The 21,453-nt window shown below is 42.6% G+C and overlaps 1 protein-coding gene across 1 annotated transcript in view; it reads left to right on the plus strand.

The window, feature by feature from the left end:
* frmd4bb (FERM domain containing 4Bb) overlaps positions 1–14,339 on the plus strand; it is a 74,931-nt gene extending 60,592 nt beyond the window's left edge. The window contains exons 17-24 of the mRNA XM_084332808.1: positions 353–581; positions 3,162–3,215; positions 3,822–3,963; positions 5,154–5,330; positions 6,251–7,053; positions 8,732–8,873; positions 12,066–12,191; positions 14,298–14,339. Coding sequence (XP_084188934.1) covers positions 353–581; positions 3,162–3,215; positions 3,822–3,963; positions 5,154–5,330; positions 6,251–7,053; positions 8,732–8,873; positions 12,066–12,189 — 1,671 coding nt within the window. The 3' untranslated portion in view covers positions 12,190–12,191; positions 14,298–14,339. The remainder of the gene's footprint in view (positions 1–352; positions 582–3,161; positions 3,216–3,821; positions 3,964–5,153; positions 5,331–6,250; positions 7,054–8,731; positions 8,874–12,065; positions 12,192–14,297) is intronic.
* Positions 14,340–21,453: the final 7,114 nt, after the last annotated feature.

Raw genomic sequence — 21,453 nt, forward strand, 5'->3', positions numbered from 1 at the left:
ATTCTTCTATTATTACTTTTTAGCATGTCTATTGTATTATCTATTCTATTTTATTATTTGTATCTTTGCACAATCTAGGCGGGCATGGCCACCTTCATTTCACTACATTGTCTTGTGTATGTAGTATGTGACAAATAAATCTCTTGAAATCGACCGACATCTCATCTGCCCGGGGGGAATTAACCTCAGCAGAGCTGGCAGGGAAAAAAGGAACAAACTAACTACAAAAACAAACACTATCAAAAACGAACTGCAAACACGAAAACAAAGATGGTGGAAACGACAAAACCCTAACACTAGAAAACACTAACACTAGAAAACACTAACACTAGAAAACACTTACGATCAACAGGACCCCTACCTGAGGAACCTGGAGAGCCGGTTCGCCCTGCAGCGGAAGATCGTGGAGGCGGCGAAGAAGCTGGCGAACGAGACAGAGATCTGCAAGACGGTGAAGAAGAAGAGGAGGAGGAACTGCCTGGACGCCATGCAGAGGCTGCAGCAGATCGAGGACGACATGAACCAGTACCGGATCAAGAAGGGGAAGAAGCCGACGCAGAGAGCCTCAGTGATCATCTCAGGTAACGACGACACAGTTAACTTTGGCTATGGCTAGTGGTTTTCCAAAGTCCAACAGTCCAACAGCCAAAAATCACTCTCACACACACACACACACACACACACACACACACACACACTATCCAAATATCCAGTTCGTTTTTATCGTGTAAAGTTTGGCTACTTGAGACAGAGAGAGAGAGACTCTCATTACATGCGACGCAAGGAAGCATGCACTGCGTTCAGAGACTAAACACCTCTGTCTCTAGTCTACGCCTGTATGTCATTGTCACAGCCTGCTAAACACCTCTGTCTCTACGCCTGTACGTCACAGCCTGCTAAACACCTCTGTCTCTACGCCTGTACGTCACAGCCTGCTAAACACCTCTGTCTCTACGCCTGTACGTCACAGCCTGCTAAACACCTCTGTCTCTACGCCTGTACGTCACAGCCTGCTAAACACCTCTGGCTCTACGCCTGTACGTCACAGCCTGCTAAACACCTCTGTCTCTACGCCTGTACGTCACAGCCTGCTAAACACCTCTGGCTCTACGCCTGTACGTCACAGCCTGCTAAACACCTCTGTCTCTACGCCTGTACGTCACAGCCTGCTAAACACCTCTGTCTCTACACCTGTACGTCACAGCCTGCTAAACACCTCTGTCTCTACACCTGTACGTCACAGCCTGCTAAACACCTCTGTCTCTACGCCTGTATGTCACACCCTGCTAAACACCTCTGTCTCTACGCCTGTATGTCACACCCTGCTAAACACCTCTGGCTCTATGCCTGTATGTCACAGCCTGCTAAACACCTCTGTCTCTAAACTTTTTTCAACACATTTCGGTACATTTTCGATAAGAATATGGGGGGAACAATAATATAATATTATTTATTCAATATGTTAAAGGGGACATGCATTATAAATGGCTTTTTTCTGTGTTTAGCATGGTTTTATAGTAATATGGGTTAGTATCAATGGGTCTGTGTCTCTAATTACCATATTACCATATCGGTCTAGTCTCGAGTTCACGAGATCCTCCCTCACTCAACTAAGCTGTTCTGATTTGACGGTTTTGCTGATGTGAATATAGACCACTGCACTTCCGCGTTACATTGAAATCGGGGAGGAGATAGCGGGGGGAGCAAATGAATGAATGTGGATGAGAGCCTTGATGTAAGTGGTTGCAGCTACGGCTGTGTGGGTGCTGGAGACATGATCCAATAGACTTTTATGTGCCTGAGTCTCCTGAACACGGCGCGACCAAGTCCAAATCGATCAGAACTAAATCGGCCGAGCTAAAGTCCCCTTTTCAGCACCTACTCCCCATACGCATGCACAGATTGCCAACGGAGTCTGAACGGCGTAGCTGCAACCACTTACATCAAGGCTCTCATCCACATTCATTAATTTGCTCCCCCCGCTATCTCCTCCCTGATTTCATAATCGCGGAAGTGTTGCGGTGGTCTATAGCACTGATTTGCATAACTAACGCCCCCTCTATGGTTGACAGCGACAGCAGAGCGAGTGGAATTATCTTCACTTCCTCAAACAGAGCGAGGCAGACAACGAGTGAGAGAGAGGGAGAGAGAGAGATAGAGAGGGAGAGAAAGAGAGAGAGGGAGAGAGAGAGAGAGAGAGGGAGAGAGAGAGAGGAGCTTCTGTCGAGGAAGCAGCAGTAGCACATACTAATTTACACACAACCTGGACCTCGCGGGGAAGCAGCAGTAGCACATACTCATTTACACACAACCTGGACCTCGCGGGGAAGCAGCAGTAGCACATACTCATTTACACAAAGTGCTTATGGGCGGAGCCAGGCCAACACAGCCTGAAATCCAAAGGGAGAACATTTTGGCTTTTGAGTACTTGATTAGAAATATAAAACAATGCATTTTTTTTAATAAAAGCTTACAGATGTGTTCAATAGACTCACAGGAATTGTGTAAAGTTGCCCAAATAGTGATAGGAATAGCAATGCATGTCCCCGGGAAAACAATATGAGTAAAGGTAGCACCGGTTAGTTTACTTCCTGCTTGGATGGAGATGTTTGACAGTGGAACGTGCGTATGAGTGTTTATTATTTGTTTATTATATGGATCCCCATTAGTCTACATCTACACCCATGGGTGAAAGACTATTCTTCCTGGGGTCCGAACACATAACTTACAACATTGGCGTAAAAAAAATAAACATAAGAAACACTTTAGCGTACATTCTCAATATCTTCAAAATCTCAACACAAAAAAAGGCTCCAACCACAAATACAATACTAACTAAATAAATCAATAACTCAACTGTATTTCATTATTCATAACAGCATTTTTCAACTTTTTCTTAAAAGTAAATTTGTTGCTGATCATCATTATCTTCACAGGTATACAATTCCAGTATGCAGCAGCTCTATACATTACGGTTCTCTTCAGTACATTTGTTCTTGGTAGAGGTAGAGTAAAATGAAGACCCAAGGCGTGTCTGGTGACATAGCCATGTCTAGTATTGGTGGGTTGTAGTTCTGACCACAAAGACTCAGGTTTACCAATTTTATAAATAAATTTTTATTTTTTTAAACGAATGCAGTACTTTTGGATTTCTTCCCCAGATGAACTCATGCGCTCAGCCTGCAGCTCCCTCTCCAGCCTACCGACGGAAGACGGTGAGTAAGACGGAAAAAATTCCAATGAGACACGTTGTTAGAGATTATACTCAACTCAAGCAGGTTCAGCCACAGACTCATACTAGGTCAGCCCTAGTATTATATACTTTACTTACTCATAGTATATTGATTCTAGTGTTTATTGTAACCATATTTATTGTAATGTATAATATAACTGATGGGGCATACAGACCCTCATCTGCACTTTTGATCACACTGCCTACTTGCTCATATATTCAGAGTTAATGTATATTGTTTAAACTGCCTATTTTAACTTTTCTACTGTACTATAATTTTTTTGCCTATATTTATGTCTTTCTACTATTAGAATGCCCATATCTGTACCTCCTCTCCCCCTTCCCCCATGCTGCTATGATGCCTGAATTTCCCCAAGGGGATCAATAAAGGAATATCTTATCTTATCATTATGTAAGAACATTTGATATGATATGATATGATATTTGCATTTATAATGCACCCCCCAGCCAATTTTTACATCGGTCCGGGCCGCAGCCCGGGGGAAAAAATTATTTATTTCACTGTTACTATGGTGACCCGCTGCATGGCAGTATTCTAACCCACGGTTGCCCCCCTGCCTGCACTCAGATGACTCAGAGGGTCCCCAGAGGCCTCGGTCCCGGTCGGTCCAGTGCTCCCCCCAGCTGAGCCCCGCATGTTCGGTTGGACCCGAGTTTGATCTGGAAAGACATGGATCCCCCAGAGACAACCATCACAAGAACCACAGCAGGTGTGTATAGGGACTAACAGCCCCTTCATACGCCTCCGTCCCTTCTGTTCATATACTGTATATACTGTACATCCATCCATCTGTCCGTCATCATCATCATCAACCTTTATTTATTCTCGAAAAGACAATTGAGGTCACCCTCCTTTTCAATGTCGTCGAGACTTTACCGACATTTCAATGCACACATTTCTACAATATAACAATAATAAATATTAATAACTATCATAGTACTGAGTACTTCTTCACACATGGGCCTAAACATAGGAATAAAATCAGCACACAAATTGACAAAATAAAAAAACAATGCATAAATTGCAGACATAAGAAAAGGTATAAAAGACAATAAAAGTAGTGCAATGTAAACGTGCAGACTTAAGGATAGGCATAAAATAACTACAATAGTACAATGTCGCTCCAAGGCATGTGAACCCCACCGGTATATACTGTACCTGTATATAGATCTTCTATATACCTACTTATACACCTGCATATAACCCATATAACTCTGTATGATAGCATGTACAATAATGCTGTATACCGTGTATATATATATATATATATATATATGTATTATTACCGTATATATATATATCTATCCACATCTGTCTGTACATAACTGCATATAATCCGTTTTACATGTGTAATACTATCTATCTATATCTGTACATATCCCTTACCTACTTTTACTAGTTACTGCTGGCCAGCATGACTACTACCATAGTGTCTTTATACCTGTATCACTGTACATATTAATATTACAGCTCTGTACATACATCTGATTAGCACTATACTCAGTATTACTAATTCATATATTTTATACCCAGTTTAATCACCTGTACATTGTATATTATTATTGCACTTTACTGTTACATTTGCACTCTGGTTGGATGCCAAACCTCATTTCATTGTACTGTACTTGTGCTGTACAATCACAATAAATAAATCTTATCAATAATCAATCAATCTAATCTAATCTAATTCATTAAATGCCCTGAGACGTGCAATGAAGAATAACTGGTCTTGTAACGTTTCTATTCAGTGATGAGGTAATGATTTTGAGTGACACAGCACGTTAGGCCTGCACTGTCATGTTTGCAGCCCCACCTGTTTCCCCCTGAACCTTTCAGGCAGAGAGAGCTGTTGCTAAAGATCCTCTTCCTGTTCCTCCACACGCACACACACCCTTCCAGACTAGCTTCCGATGGCCAGGAGCCAACGCAGTACCACCAGGGAGGCCCCAGGGAGGTCTCCTCCGCCAACAGTAGCCCCTACAAGACCGTTTCCAGGCTCCCCAGAGATCCACACGGCATGCAGCCCCCTCATCCGGTGATGATGACGCGCAATGCCTACAGCAGCAGCCAGCTCAGGTCTGACCCTGTTTCTTTCCCCCCGGCGTGGCTATAATAACCAAGTGTCTTCCCCCAACCAGACCTGATCGGCCAAATAAAATAAGGGTTTAATGTTGTTGTATGGTTTGTAGGGGTGTAACAATGCATCGATGCATCGATCCTAAGGTGACGATTCAACTGCATCGATTTGAAAATGTTAGAATCGATTAGATACAAAAAGATTGTGAATCAGTTCCCCCAGCCACATTTGTGTATAAAATTTGTTTTAACTGATCGAAAATTTATCTAATCGAATCGTGGTCAAATGAAGAGATTTCATGATGCATTGAATCGTTGCCTGAAGAATCGTAATCGAATCGTTGTGCGGTCAAATATTTACACCCCTAATGGTTTGTTTTAGTCAACATACTGTTGTAGTACATCGAACAGTGAAGTGAGTGCCAGAAAGCTCAGATGATCACAAGATAGTATGTGAAAGTCAATTTAGTATATTTCTCAGTGTTTGACAAGTTTCCACTCTCACAGTAATTGTCCTGATTTGGAAAACCCACCTGTCTGGTACTGTAATATATAGGGGTGTAACAATGCATCGCAATGCATCGATCCTAAGGTCGAATCGCATCGAATCGTGGTCAAATGAAGAGATTTCATGATGCATTGAATCGTTGCCTGAAGAATCGTAATCTAATCGAATCGTTGTGGGGTCAAATATTTACACCCCTAGTAATATACAATTATTAACACCCTCTGACCCAGGTCTGCCCCAAACCATCGCTGCATCCTCCTCTTCCACCCTCCACCTATATATACCCTGCAATCTCTCACCCAAAATCCCAACCCTTTTTAAATGAATCAATACATAACTATACACTGTAATTGCCTATTTCCTTGGGATAGAAATTCCACATAACCTTAAGTGTTCCGCATCCCTTCCACAGGTCGGAGGTCAGCTCCCAGTGCTTCCGACACCGCAGCGGGAGCCTCGAGTCAGACCCTCGGCTCAGGAAAGACACGGAGTCGTCGGAGAAGCCCGTGTTCACCCTGTCGCCGGCCCACCGAAGCAACAGCACGGAGGCCCTGGAGGACTGCTCCTCCTACGCCAGTCAGTCCAGCCTGGACTACTGCGGCGGAGCGCCCAACCCCCACTACTGCACCCTGGACTCCAGGACCCGCAACCTGCACCATCTACACCGGAGGGTGGAGGTCTACGGGAACACGGGAAGCATGCCCAATCTGGTCGGGAACCAGTCCGGCGGCTCCGGTTACGAGACCCCGCCCGCGAACTACGCGCCCAGTGCCTACTACGTGGCCGGCTACCCCTGTCCGGACGCGGAGCCTTACTCCAACGGTGCCTTCGTGTACGAGAATGAGGTGGAGGGCCACTACAACGTCAACCCGTCCTACCAGACGCACGCCTATCACCACGGACACGACCGCTACAGACACTACAGCAGCAACGGGTCGGACGGCCCGCTCGCCCAGAACCCTTACGCCACCATGAGGCCGCCGCGGGTCCGGCCGGGGCCCAGGAACGAGCTGCTGGCCAAGAACATGCAGAAGGCCCTGGTGGCGGAGCATCTGCGCGGCTGGTACCACCGCAGCGGGGGGCACCGGGAGGCGGGGAGGGGGCTGATGACGGCGGGATGCGACTACTACGACAGCGGCTCTCAGCTCAGCCTGGGCTATCAGACCATGCCGGCTCCGTTCAGCCACTCCAGTCGTACCACGTCTTACTCCTCGGGTAACGACTCCCCTCTTTTGTCTTTTCGAGGGGGTTTGGTGGGGAGACATTTTTATTTTCTTTAAGGCTGAGACGATATGCCATTTGGAAGAATCGATAAATCGGGACAAAATTATCGATAAATAATATTAACGTTATAATTTTTTTTATTATTATTATATTTTTGATCCACTTTTTCTCCCATTTTCTATTTTTCTCCCATCCCAATTTTCATATCGTCCAATTCAACCCTCCCCTGTCTTTGAACGCTGTTTCTTGCCTCCCACAAGCCGGCTACAATGTGGACTAAGTCATACATAGCACGAGTCCCCTCCGATACTCGAGGTAACAGCAGTCGCATCTTTCCACCTGCGCGGCTCGATCTTTCAGCGTCGGGGGTCTGGGCTTTGGAGGGGCCCCGCCCCCGTCGCTTCCTGATTCTACTGCGCAGGCGCACCAACCGACCTGTAGGAGTCGCTGTCCACAACGCCCGATCCCCACCCATCAGTTTTCCCTCCCCCTAATACTGCCAATGTGTATTAGTGCGGACGACCAGCTAAACTGAAAGCAATGTGGAGCGCTGGGCTCGAACAGGGAGATGATCTGTTTGAGCCCAGCCTCCAGTATTCATGGTGAGCGCATTGCCCACTGCACCACGTAGCCGCCCATTTTATTATTATTTAAACAACTAATTTATGTTTATTTTGCAGCAATTCTTTGTCGTTGCCACCATCTTTAGTGTTACAGATTTGCCCATTCAAAACTACCACAGTGCCACAAGACCTAGTATTTTAGTATAGTATAAAGTATTAAAAAAGAAAATACAGTATATATATATAAATTTTTGTTTACACATTTATTATTCTTTAATAAGAATAACTATACCGTAACAACACATTGCCATTGTGATGCGTTGTTGTTCTATACGTGAAGTAAAATAACTCCTTTTGCAACCTGAATCTTGAAGTTAAATGTGTTAAATGTGTAAGTAGTATTTTTGTGTTGAAATATGTGTTAAATAGCTCTACATTCTGACAGTCATCACTGGTATAGAGTGTTTGGTCAGTAACATGGGTCTCCCAGTCCCTCCCATCTGCAATAAACACAAAAGAAATGTTCTGGTATCCCTTCCCACTTTATCCAATCAGGTGAGAGAACCCTAGATCGTATTACTTATTTCAAGAACTCTTGCCAAGCCAAATTCGCTCACTGCACTGACCGATTATTTGAAACCAGTTTCAAGCACATAATTATTTGTTTAAAACTATTTTTTTCACATCTTATTTTTGCCAGACCATCTTTTCAGTCTGGAGGGGGAGTAGGAGGGAGGGGGAGAGCCGTGTTACTGACCAAACGCTCTACATCAGTAGAGCAGAGTGTAGAGCTATTATTCTAACATGTAGACCAGCTATTTTAACAAAGGAATACCACTTACAGCACCTTTAACGCTGGCCAAAGACTCCTGAGTTATATCCTTATTTGCATTTGCAAATTTTGTACTTTATTTTGTACTTTAGTTCGTTGTATATTGTATATTTTGTATAGTGTTTGGTCTTTATTCTTTTAACTTTTTTAGGGGACTCATACAGAACCAAGCATTTCACCATAACGTACATTGTGCTTTATATGTGACGAATAAAACTAAACTTGAACTAGTTGAGTGTTTTAACCTTTTTTTCTTTTTGGTTTATGTTTGCAGTGTCCTCAGTGGCCAGCACAGGTAACTGGCGGAACCAGCTGGCGGTGGGGCTGGCGGAGTACGACATGCCAGACACGCCACCTCAGTACTCTCTCCCCGGGGCTCACGGAGCTCCGTACAGCCGCAGCCCCACACACAACAGGTGAGGAGGGGGTCACCGGCAGGCAGGAGGGGGGTGTTAGAACAGCTGCTGACGTTTTCGATTTGGCTGGTGTAATGAAAGTGTCTGGCGGATTTATGAATCCCATGCGGTCGATGGGATAAAAAAGAAACGGGTTGTTACTTTCATCACTGGATATGCACCATGGTTGGTACAGTTTTCAAAATAGAGCTGACAGAATCATCACCGTTTATTATTCAGTCATCAGCGTAGATTCAGACGATTCACTCCAGAGCGATCGTTTGTGGATTCCAGATAGAACGCCATCATATGTAGCTACAGTAGACAGTGGCGTCGCGTGGGTAAAATAACAGGGGAAGCCAAAAAAAAATTATTAAAAAAAAAAAATTCAATATTTTTATTAATACTTTTTTTTTTTTTAAAGTCAAGCAGTCACCATGTACACTACAGTATGGCTCGGCGGCCAGTCAAACGTTATTTTTATTTATTTAACAGATTGCAGAATGGGTACAATACAGTACGGCTCAATACACATTTACGATGAATTGAAAATGGGGGACCCTGATGTAAACAAGACGAAAGTCTTTCTCTGGTCTGCATCCCCTTAACAATTGTATGTATTGAGCTGTACTGTACTGTACCCATTCTGCAATCTGTTAATAAAGTTTTCATTCATTCACACACAATTGTATAAGGGGATGCAGACCAGAGAAAGACGTTTGTCTTGTTTACATCAGGGTCATTAATACTGCTGGAGCATTGGTTAATTTTTGGTCCGATTTTTCCTTGCGCGATTTTGCGCGCCGCGTGGGAGCAAATTCGAGACACATATTCGGTTGCAAAAAGGTGTCCCACGGTCTCCTCTATGGCCGTGAATATTTTCACGCGGATCGGAATCACGGCGCGCCCGTGGGACACTTTTCCGTTTCGGCGAGTTTATTCCACGCTTTCTGTTTTCCTTTTCTAAGCATTTTAGGGGCTACATGTGAATCAGTAAAAGTTGCGGGACGCCCAGATGTTTCCACGATAGAAAGCTCGCGTGGATCCCATAATAGGCTCACTTAATACAGCGTTTTTAAAATCACGCGACATTTTCAGGGTCGCGAGCCGACCTTTTCCCCTCGTTTTCGATGATGGAAGTGATTTAGGAAAAGCTTCGGCACGCCGAGAGGTCCCCGTGGATTTAATCTCGCGAGGATCGGGGCAATATTCGGCCCGTGGGAACAGTTACGGGTTAATACAGAGTGTTCAGAGTGCAGAGGGGAAAATATGGCACCTGCCCCGCCTCCAGGTGGAATATTATGCTGAACGTCTTCCTCCCAGCTCCGTTTTAAACTTTTAGGGTGTGGCCAGTGGCAGTCAGCTCGAATCTGATTGGCTAGGATCGGATTTGGAGTTTGGACTCACTCTATAATGCTGGAAGCCTGGAGAAAGAGACCTACCCACTGCTTCTCTCCTATACTAGCTGCAGTAGTGAGCACAGTCTGACAGTGTGTTAGAGGGAGTGAGAAGGAGAAGAGGGAGACATATAAAAAAAAAAAAAAAAAAAACACAGATGCACAGATGAAAATGAATGTAAACTATATTAAAAAAAATATATATTTAATTTTTTTTTTTTTTCATATTTCATATTTCATAATTTGATATGAAATTTATAGGGAGGCATGGCTTCCGTTGGCTTCCACAAGGATTCGCCACTGACAGTAGATGCTCTTCCAACTTTCCCAGTTCAGGTCAAGAAACCTATCAAAAAAAGGAAGGGCCATCACATCACTGTGTAGCGCGTTAAAACGCACATTGGTGCAAGCGCAGAAACTTCCAGTTCGGCCGACATTGAGTGGAATGGGATCGTTATCTCCATGTTGATGACCTAGCATTTAAACAGGTTATTAAATTGGTAACTAGCTAACGTTTGATATATTGGTTGATTAATACAGGCTTCAATAGAACTGGCACCAAAGTCTGGCACTAAGCAGATCGTATTCTGACGTGATGATGACCCTTCCTTCCTTTTATAGTTTCCTTGGTTCAGGTGTACCTGTGGATGACCTCCCCGTTTCCTTTTTACGTCGGCCTGCTGCAGCAACGATCCTCAGGGGCTTCTCTTCCTCCTCTTCCTCCTGCTTTCATCTCTCAATCTGCTCTTCCCCCTCCCGCATCTTCTCCTTCGGTTTGCTTGAACTGGTCTCTTATGCTATGTTCACACTGCAAGCCTTAGTGCTCGATTCTGAGTTATTGCTCAGGTCCGATTTTTTTGTTTGGCTGTAGAACTGACACGTCATGCGCAGATACACAACAATGACGATGGACATAACCCTTTCACTACCACACTACCCAAAGGGTTAACCCTTTCACTGCGACAATACAGACGGTTAACCCTTTCACTGCCACACGACAAAGGGTTACCACTTTCACAACCACACTACAGAAGGTTAACCCTTTCACTATCACGGGTTAACCGTCTGTAGTGTGGTAGTGAAAGGGTTAACCTTCTGTAGTGTGGTAGTGAAGGTAGTGACACTGAAGTTGTATGGTTTAATTTATAAGTTGCAGTGGAGGCCAGCTAATTTTGTGAGCAGATGCTAATGGAGGCGAGGAGAAGGTGAAAGAGAATGCCTTCAAACACAAACCGGTTATCATACAGTATATCCCCCTCAAGTCTTGCTTGTACAGAAGTATCACCCCAAACACTGTGTGACGCCCGCCACGGAACTGTGATGAACGTCAACCTAGAGTGACGTACAAGTCGCATGGATTCTGACGTGACTGTTCAGACTGAGGTCGCATTGCAAAAAAAATCAGACCTGTATCTCAAGGACCACATTATGAAAGTGGCAAAAATCTTAATTGAAAACATAATTTGTGCTGTTCACATTGTCGTGAAAAAAACAGATCGGAGTCATGAGCAAAAAGATCTCAGGGCACTTCTGCCTGCAGTGTGAACAGAGCCTTTGACCGGCACTGAAGGTTTAATGACGCAATGTACTACAATGTCTTTCTCTTCTGGTGTTGCTAACAAGAACTCAATATCTGTACCTGCACTATTTATTTTGCTTGTGCAGCCTGAAACTAATGATTATCTAAACTAATGATTAGATTCCAATACATGGGGATGTGGTGATCTTGTCCTTCCTTCCTTCCTTCCTTTCTTTCTTTCTTTCTTCCTTCTCTCCTCCCTCCCTCTGAATTTACAACTAATCCTCGTCTGTGCAGATGCTCTCCGGAAAGCAAAGTGTCGGAGTCTGACATTTTGCCTAAAAGATCTGAGTCAGTTGAGGGGGTTGGCGATGTGGGCAGTAGTGTTGAGGAACCAGCGGGCAACCAGTCTAGCACTTAAGGGTGAGATCAAACACAGTAGACCGTTCTCCATCACAGCATCTATCATCTTTATTTTTAGAACCCATCTGTCATTGTGATGCCAATCATTTTAGTTAGTGAGATCCGCCAAGCATTCCTGGGAGGTGGGGTGGGGGGGAGGGAATAGAGACAGGGAAGAGAGACAGGGAAGAGAGAGAGAGAGAGAGAGAGAGAGAGAGAGAGAGAGAGAGAGAGAGAGAGAGAGAGAGAGAGAGAGAGAGAGAGAGAGAGAGAGAGAGAGAGAGAGAGAGAGAGAGAGAGAGAGAGACGGAAAGAGAGAGACAGAAAGAAAGAGGGAATAGCGAGAGGGATGGAAAGAAAGAGGGAATAGAGAGGGACGGAAAGAAAGAGGGAATAGAGACAGGGACGGAAAGAAAGAGGGAATAGAGACAGGGACGGAAAGAAAGGGAATAGAGACAGGGATGGAAAGAAAGAGGGAATAGAGACAGGGTATAGAGAGAGACGGAAATAAAAAGGGAATAGAGACAGGGTATAGAGAGAGAGATGGAAATAAAGAGGGAATAGAGACAGGGAATAGAGAGAGAGATGGAAAGAAAGAGGGAATAGACACAGGGAATAGAGAGAAAGAAAGAGGGAATAGAGAGAGAGACGGAAAGAAAGAGGGAATAGAGACGGGGAATAGAGAGACAGAAAGAAAGAGGGAATAGAGACGAGGAATAGAGAGAGACAGAAAGAAAGAGGGAATAGACATGGAATAGATAGAGAGACGGAAAGAAAGAGGGAATATATACGGGGAATAGAGACAGAAAGAAAGAGGGAATAGAGACAGGGAATAGAGAGACAGAAAGAAAGAGGGAATAGACATGGAAGAGAGAGAGACAGAAAGAAAGAGGGAATAGACAGGGAATAGAGAGAGACCGAAATAAAGAGGGAATAGAGAGAATGAAGAGAGTAAGAGATAGAGGGGATTTGCACAAATCTTGTTAATTGGCCTGAAACATAAATAACTCAGTACTACAGGGTGACATCATCATATTCTGTTTTCATATTGCTGCTTGTGTACTGCACTACCAAATGTGGGCCTCTTTCATCATACACACACACATTTGTACAGAAGGTATTTTGAATACACACTATCGAATGTCACTGAGCAGAGCAAGACAGATAGCTAACCATACACGTTTCCATCCAATAAAGACAAGGCTTGACTTTATTGTGCACCTACTGGAGAAGCATAGGCCTACGCTACGGTGAAACTGGAAACACAAGCGGAGACAGATGCATACAACCATCCATGTTACAAATTGTACAAAAATGCATTATAAACAGAAATAAGTGTACTCAGCATAATATATCAACATATAAATGTCCATTAACTTAAAATATAAAAAATGTAACAGGCAAACTGGGACATTCAAGCTAATTAGCTAGCTTAATTTGACATGGCAGGAACACATGGAGGAGTAAAAGTTCTATCTTGCAGACTAGTCTTTTCTCTCACATTTCAGAACAAGATACATCCTAATCATATTTATTTTACTTCCAGACAAATGGAATCCAAGGCAGAGGCGATTAAGAAAACACATTTGCAGCCCAGTGTTCAGCTGAAGAGCACAGCAGCATGGCTTCTGGGAAACTGAGAAATTATTTTGCTGCATAATCTACATTATCCACTAGGGGGCAGTGTAATCAACACAAATTAGAGTTAAAGAAACATGGCTTCTACATTCTCACACACACTCGAAAAGGAGTACAGCACAAAAAAAGCCTTAAGCTAACATAATGCACGTTTTGTGTTATTCTATGTTGGTATTTTATCAACATGCAATGCTTTCCATAAATACATTTGATGAAAACATAAATACTGATAAATAAGACCAACTTAAATTGAATGATTTTTGCATCAGTGTCTTTGTGTGTGTGCTCCAAATACTCTACAACCATCATCTCTGTGGTGTTCTACTTATTTTCTATTACAATATCACTCTTTTTTATTCGTCCATTGCTTTTCCATTTTCACGTCTATAAAATAAGTCGCCACCAGTCACCGCGCCTCAAGGTTCTATATCTTGTGCGCTTCATTCGGAAGCTCTTGAACTTGACTCGTGTGATTGATTCCCCTCATAGATATCACCTGGACGGAAGCTACATGGGCATCCATTGAAGCGGACCAAACAACAACAACGACAACAACAACAACAACAACAACAACAACACCACCCTTGGCACAGATACCCCCCCCCCCCCCCCTCCCCCCAGAGACAGGAAGCACATGAGGCGGACGGTGACGTCGGAGGGCGTCGTCATCATGACGTATGTTGTGACGTTGCCGTGACGACGCCAAGCTCTGCCTGTTCAGCGAGGAAGGAAGCAGAGTCCAGTTGTCCACACAGGGCGGTCTCTCTCCACGCGCGCCCCCCGCACCGGCGAACCTCCGAAAAACACAGCGGCCCGTGACACTCTTGAATGACTTTCCCACGTGCCTTTCATGGACTGCATGGATGGAGAATGGACCTGTCTCAAACCCTGCCCCTTTTCTTGATCCTCCAATCACAACTGTCGCTTACCTCCCGAGGTCACAGCGTATATACAGGTGTTTCACACACACACAGCCTCGTTGGAGACGAACCCCCACTGTGTGTGTGTGTGTGTGTGTGTGTGTGTCTGTACGTGAGGAAGGAAAAAGATAGGCGCCACAGTTGTGAACACGTCCAAATGACTGTATTTGAACAGGACTTTAAAGAGCTATTGCCTTACATATAAATGGAAGGTAATAGGATGGGAAAAAGGACAGATCTGTTCAACTGTCTTGAATATAATGTCCAAAATTGGGTAGAAAGGGTTAAAGGATCAATGGGTGGCTGCTGATTTCTTCCAACATTTTACATTTCTCATTATATCTTGACAGTAATCGATAGTACAAAATAAGTACAAAATAAGAACGTTTGACAGCAGAATTTTTTTAAAGATCATTCCGGTAAGGGGCAGGAGCTCAAACAATGACATCCAATCAAACGAACGACCAAGTCAAACGATTGGAACGAGCAAGCTGTCTATCAAACCCTCGAGTGACACATGCACATAACAGTTGCACGCGTACACAAAGGCCTGCTGCTGACACATACTGCCTGCTAGCTACTGTACCTAGCGGGCATGGCTTTGGGGGCAACCTGATGCGTTCTGATTGGGAAGGGGCGTTGTCGAATTCGGTTTAAGGATTTGAAAATATTATTTCGAAGTTCTGCCCAAAATCAACGGCCGCCCATTACTCCTTTAAACCGTTCACAAAATGTGACATGACATAAAATATAGACGATCGTCGTTCACAGCAGTCTGTGCATCCTATGGACTTACATTTTCTGTACTCTAAACTATGAATCAAGAATGTATGTTGATATTGTTTATAGGATCATCTTTCTTTTGTTAGTGTTGTAATGTGGATCAAAATGCATGCAGAGAATATCCATTTTTGATAAGAACAATTTCAGCCTTTTTGTATGAATAGAAGACCACTGCCCTAAGATAATGTTCTCTTGACTCATTCATTCCTTTAACATATTTGTACAGTCAGTGTAGTTATGTGTTGTTTGGCGTTGTCCTCTAGTGAAACCTCTTCCATTTGGAACAAGGATACTGTATGAATAAATACCAGTGTGAAACACATTGCAGGACTTGACTTACTTGACTTAAACCCTTTTGCTATTTGGGGAGCATAGGTCATTCATGAAATTGCAGGAGTGTCTCGTAAATTCTTTTTTTTTTTATCCACTTTTTCTCCCATTTTCTATATTTTCTCCCATCCCAATTTTGTATCATCCAATTCAACCCTCCCCTGTAAATTCTTGAGGAGTTTTAAGTATTTCTTTTTAAAACACAAACATTTTCTACTGTGTACACCTAAAACTATGTTTATACAATGGCATGCAAATGTCTTGATTCTGATTGGCTGAAACAGTGAAGTTGCCGGTTGTTATTTAGTATAACACACTCCACGTGACCCCAGATCCCTCCCACAACCGAAATACTTTATTCTTTCTGTCTGAATCAATCCGCCATAGATAGAAAAATGGAAGTATGAATAGCTTTTGAACGAATCCTCCAAAAAAGATACACTCAACTGGAATATGTTAGTTTGTTACATACACATGGATTATGTAATTAATTTGTCATGACTCATTGTGAAACAAAAGAAAAATCGAGAAAAAAAAAGAAAAAAATGGCAGACGTTTTTTCTTCTTCTTTTTTTTCCAGATTTGATTGATTGATTGATTGATTGAAAATTGTATTACCGGATTGCAGAATGGCTACAATACAGTACGGCTCAATACACACAATTGTTAAGGGGATGCAGACCAGAGAAATACTTTCGTCTTGTTTACATCAGGGTCCCCCATTTTCAATTCATCATAACATATATGACATACATACATGACATACAGATAGACAGTACTGCTACATCTTGTTTAAGAAGCACAGTGAAGTTACCTAGTAAAATGTTCAATCAATCAATCAGTCAAACCGGTTGTTATTGGATTGATTGATTGATTGATTGAACATTTTATTACCAGATTGCAGAATGGGTACAATACAGTACGGCTCAATACACACAATTGTTAAAGGGATGCAGACCAGAGAAAGACTTTCGTCTTGTTTACATCAGGGTCCCCCATTTTCAATTCATCATAACATATATGACATACTACATACATGACATACAGATAGACAGTACTGCTACATCTTGTTTAAGAAGCACAGTGAAGTTACCTAGTAAAATGTTCAATCAATCAATCAGTCAAACCGGTTGTTATTTGATTGATTGATTGATTGATTGATTGATTGAACATGTTATTACCAGATTGCACAATGGGTACAATACAGTACGGCTCAATACACACAATTGTTAAGGGGATGCAGACCAGAGAAAGACTTTCGTCTTGTTTACATCAGGGTCCCCCATTTTCAATTCATCATAACATATATGACATACATGAAATACAGATAGACAGTACTGCTACATCTTGTTTAAGAAGCACAGTGAAGTTACCTAGTAAAAATGTCAATCAATCAATCAAACCGGTTGTTATTTGATTGATTGATTGATTGATTGATTGATTGAACATGTTATTACCAGATTGCACAATGGGTACAATACAGTACGGCTCAATACACACAATTGTTAAGGGGATGCAGACCAGAGAAAGACTTTCGTCTTGTTTACATCAGGGTCCCCAATTTTCAATACATCATAACATCAAAATTGCTTCTGTCAACCCGGACTCAACCCTGAAACCCTTGATAATTTCCGCCCCATTTCCAACCTCCCCTTCCTCTCAAAAATCATTGAGCGAGCCATTGCCTCCCAATTAAAATCCTACCTCGACAACAATAACCTTTATGATATCTTTCAATCCGGATTCCGCACCAGACACAGCACCGAAACTGCTCTTCTAAAGGTCACCAACACACACTCCTCTCTGCCGACTCTGGTTCCCTCTCCATCCTCATCCTCCTAGACCTCAGCGCTGCTTTTGACACCATCAGTCACCCCATCCTCATCACTCGTCTCCAATCCTCCGTTGGCATCTCCGGAATCCCCCTCACCTTGCTCCAATCATACCTCTCATACAGGCACCAATTCATCTCCATCAACAATTGCAAATCCCATCACTCATGGTGTCCCCCAAGGCTCAGTACTTGGACCCCTGCTCTTCATCCTCTACATCCTTCCACTTGGTCTGATTCTCCGCCAACATGGCCTCCGCTTCCACTGTTATGCAGACGACACTCAGCTCCAGGGGAGTAGCTGGGGGGGGGGGGGGGGGGGGGGGGGGTTAGGATGATTCCAAGGGCCCAGCACTGGGGGGGGGGGGGGGCAGAGAACACTGTTATTATCTTTTTATTAATATGGTTTTATTATTCTCCTAAAGTAAGTTAATGTAGATGACTCAAAAGTATAATTGCCTGTATTAATAAAAAGAAATTGGTAAAAACCATATTATGCGTTTTCATCAATAAATAAATGCCCCACATTTTTTAAGCTTGCGCGCTCGCATGGATTGGGGGCCCACAAATATATTCTTTCATGGGGCCCAGAATCTCCAGCTACACCCCTGCTCAGCTCTACCTCTCCACCAAGACTATCACTCCAGCCACTCTCTCCACCCTCACCACCTGCCTCACAGATATCAAAACATGGATGCAAAATAACTTTCTTAAACTAAACTGCAATAAATCAGAAATCATCATTATCGGTCCAAAATCCCTCACCAGCCACACCCAGGATTTCTCCCTAAATATTGATGGTTCCATTGTCACCCCCTCCACTCACGTCCGTAACCTTGGCATCGTCCTGGACTCCACCTTTTTTTTTCTCCCCCATGTGAACCACATAACCAAAACGGCCTTCTACCACCTCCGGAACATTGCTCGTCTCCGCCCCTCCCTATCACTCTCCGCTGCTGAAACACTGGTTCATGCATTCATATCATCAAGACTGGATTACTGTAACAGCATCCTCTACGGCTCACCAAACACTATCCTCAATAAACTCCAATATGTCCAAAACTCTGCTGCCCGCATGCTCACCTCCACCCGTCGCTCTGATCACATCACCCCTGTCCTCCACGACCTCCATTGGCTTCCGATCAAATACAGGATACAATTTAAAATACTTCTCATCACATTTAAAGCCCTCAACAACCTTGCCCCTCCCTAACTGTCCGACCTCCTCCACCATCACACCCGTCGCCTTAGGTCTGCTGATGCCAACCTCCTAACACCTCCCACGACCAAGCTCCGGACCTGGGGCCTTTGCTGCTGCTGCCCCCTGCCCTCCCCAGCCATATCCGTGATGCAAACACCCTGACATCTTTTAAATCAGCCCTCAAAACCCACGTTTTAAATCTTGCTTTTGACCTCTAATTCTGTCCGTTTTATTTTATTTTGTCATGTATTATTTTTGTTGTTTTTGTTTTGCCATAGGTTTGTCTCTTCTACCCATGTAAAGCATCTTTGAGCACCTGGAGAAGCGCTATATAAAATAGATGTATTATTATTATTATTATTATTATTATTATTATTATTATTATTATTATTATTATTATTATTATTATTATTATTATTATTATTATTATTATATTATGACATACAGATAGACAGTACTGCTACATCTTGTTTAAGAAGCACAGTGAAGTTACCGGTTGTTATTTGATTGATTGAAAATTGTATTAACAGATTACAGAATGGGTACAATACAGTACAGCTCAATACACACAATTGTTAAGGGGATGCAGACCAGAGAAAGTATTGAAATTCTTTATTTGGAATTACCCCTTGAGATGAACCATCTCGTTTTCAAGGGGGTCCACAGCTTACAAAATACATAAATTATTATGTATTAAACATAACAAAACAAAAGAAACAAACAAAAACCAAACACAAAACAAGATAAAATTTATAATAAACAGGTTCAAACAACATCAAACAAGAGGAACATAAGACAAACAAACAACAAAACACAGAGCACATATTCAAGTGATTGCTCCAAAGATCTGTTATACCATTATTGGTGGAAACATGAACAAGTAATCTCAAGGTGAGAGGACAGCGCAGTTTTAAACAGTTGTGAGGATGTTATAGCTCGAATATGAACTGGAAGATTATTCTAGTCAGATGGACCTTTGAACATGAATGATTTTTTGCCAACTGAGGTAGTTAAATTTGTTGGAACTTTAAAAAAATAGCTGTGCACAGTGTCTCAGTTGATGTCTAGAGGTGAAAGGGTCCATATACTGTTTGAGATATTGCGGATAATTGAAGTGAATACATTTAAAAATGAACTGTAACCAGTGCTGCTGTCATCTTACTGTGGGAGCTGGCAAATTAAGGTTTGCATACATGGTGCAGTGGTGTCAAATATGGGCAGCCAAGAGCAAATCTGCATAGACGGTTGAATAGTGTGTTTAGTGGAAGAAGGTTGGTTTTAGATGCAGTTTGGTAAACTACGTCAGTGTAATCCATGATGGGTAAAATGTGTTGATGAACCAGTTTCTTTCTGACAGGGAGTGTGAAACATTTTCTGTTGCGGTAGAGAACACCAGCACTAAAGTTGACTTTTCTAACAATATTATCAATGTGACATTTATATGAGAGTTCTGAATCAAGCCATAGACCAAGGTATTTAATGTGATCAACTCTATGCAGTTGTGTACCGTCCAGACAAGTGACATTAAATGGTTGATTAATGGTTTTGGATGCATAGAGCATAGTATTAGTTTTAGTTTTGTTGATTAGAAGAAAGACTTTCGTCTTGTTTACATCAGGGTCCCCCATTTTCAATGCATCATAATATATGACATACAGATAGACAGTACTACATCTATACATTTATGACATACCAGATTTACAAATACAGTACTGTTTGTGATACAAGAAGAGTCTAAAAAAGAGAGTATATACATTTGACGAAGAAACTGTACATTGAAGGCGGTTGGTAGGTAGGAGATTGGTTGGTTGGAGGGGGGGGGGGGGGGGTATTTCGTATAACACACTCCACGTGACCCCAGAACCTCAATGTAAATAAACCACAATCACCCTACAAAAACAATACTGTATTTGTAAATCTGGTATGTCATAAATGTATAGATGTAGCAGTACTGTCTATCTGGGTTTAACATGGTTTGTGGAGCTCCCTCTGGTGTCTACTAGTGGATCTACTATTGAATCTACTTTCTCTGTGGATGGTTTTGTGAATAAATCCATTATGCTTCAATTACTGTGTGTTTATTCTAATCTATAGCAATAAGGTTGGGTGAATTCGGCCATTGTATAAAAGACATTACACCACTTGTAGTCGTGTGTTATTGGAATTAGATCATGCCTAGGGGGGTCTAACCACCCTCCGCTGCGCGTCGGGCCTAACAACCACCCCAGGCATGATCTAATTCATATAACACACTCCTGCACGTGATGTAATGCTTAATTACTTAACATTGCTTAGAAGTGTACTTCTGAGAATAAAGTGCTAAACTGTTGTTGTGTTAATACAGTATATAGTACTCAAGTTTTCAAGTTTTGCTTTATTTGTCACGTATAAGGTATACATTACAGTGAAATGCTTGGTTCTGTATATGAGCCTCCTGAGATTGTGCTTCATACAGTAAAAATAATAAAGTCCAAACACTATACAAAATATACAATATACAAACTAAAGTACAGTACAACCTAGAGTACAAAGTACAAAATGCAAACAGTAAAGTACAAATTAAAGCTTTTTTTAAATGCT

This window comes from Notolepis coatsorum, assembly GCF_963971535.1.
Source record: "Notolepis coatsorum genome assembly, chromosome: 17".
Classification (NCBI taxonomy): domain Eukaryota; kingdom Metazoa; phylum Chordata; class Actinopteri; order Aulopiformes; family Paralepididae; genus Notolepis; species Notolepis coatsorum.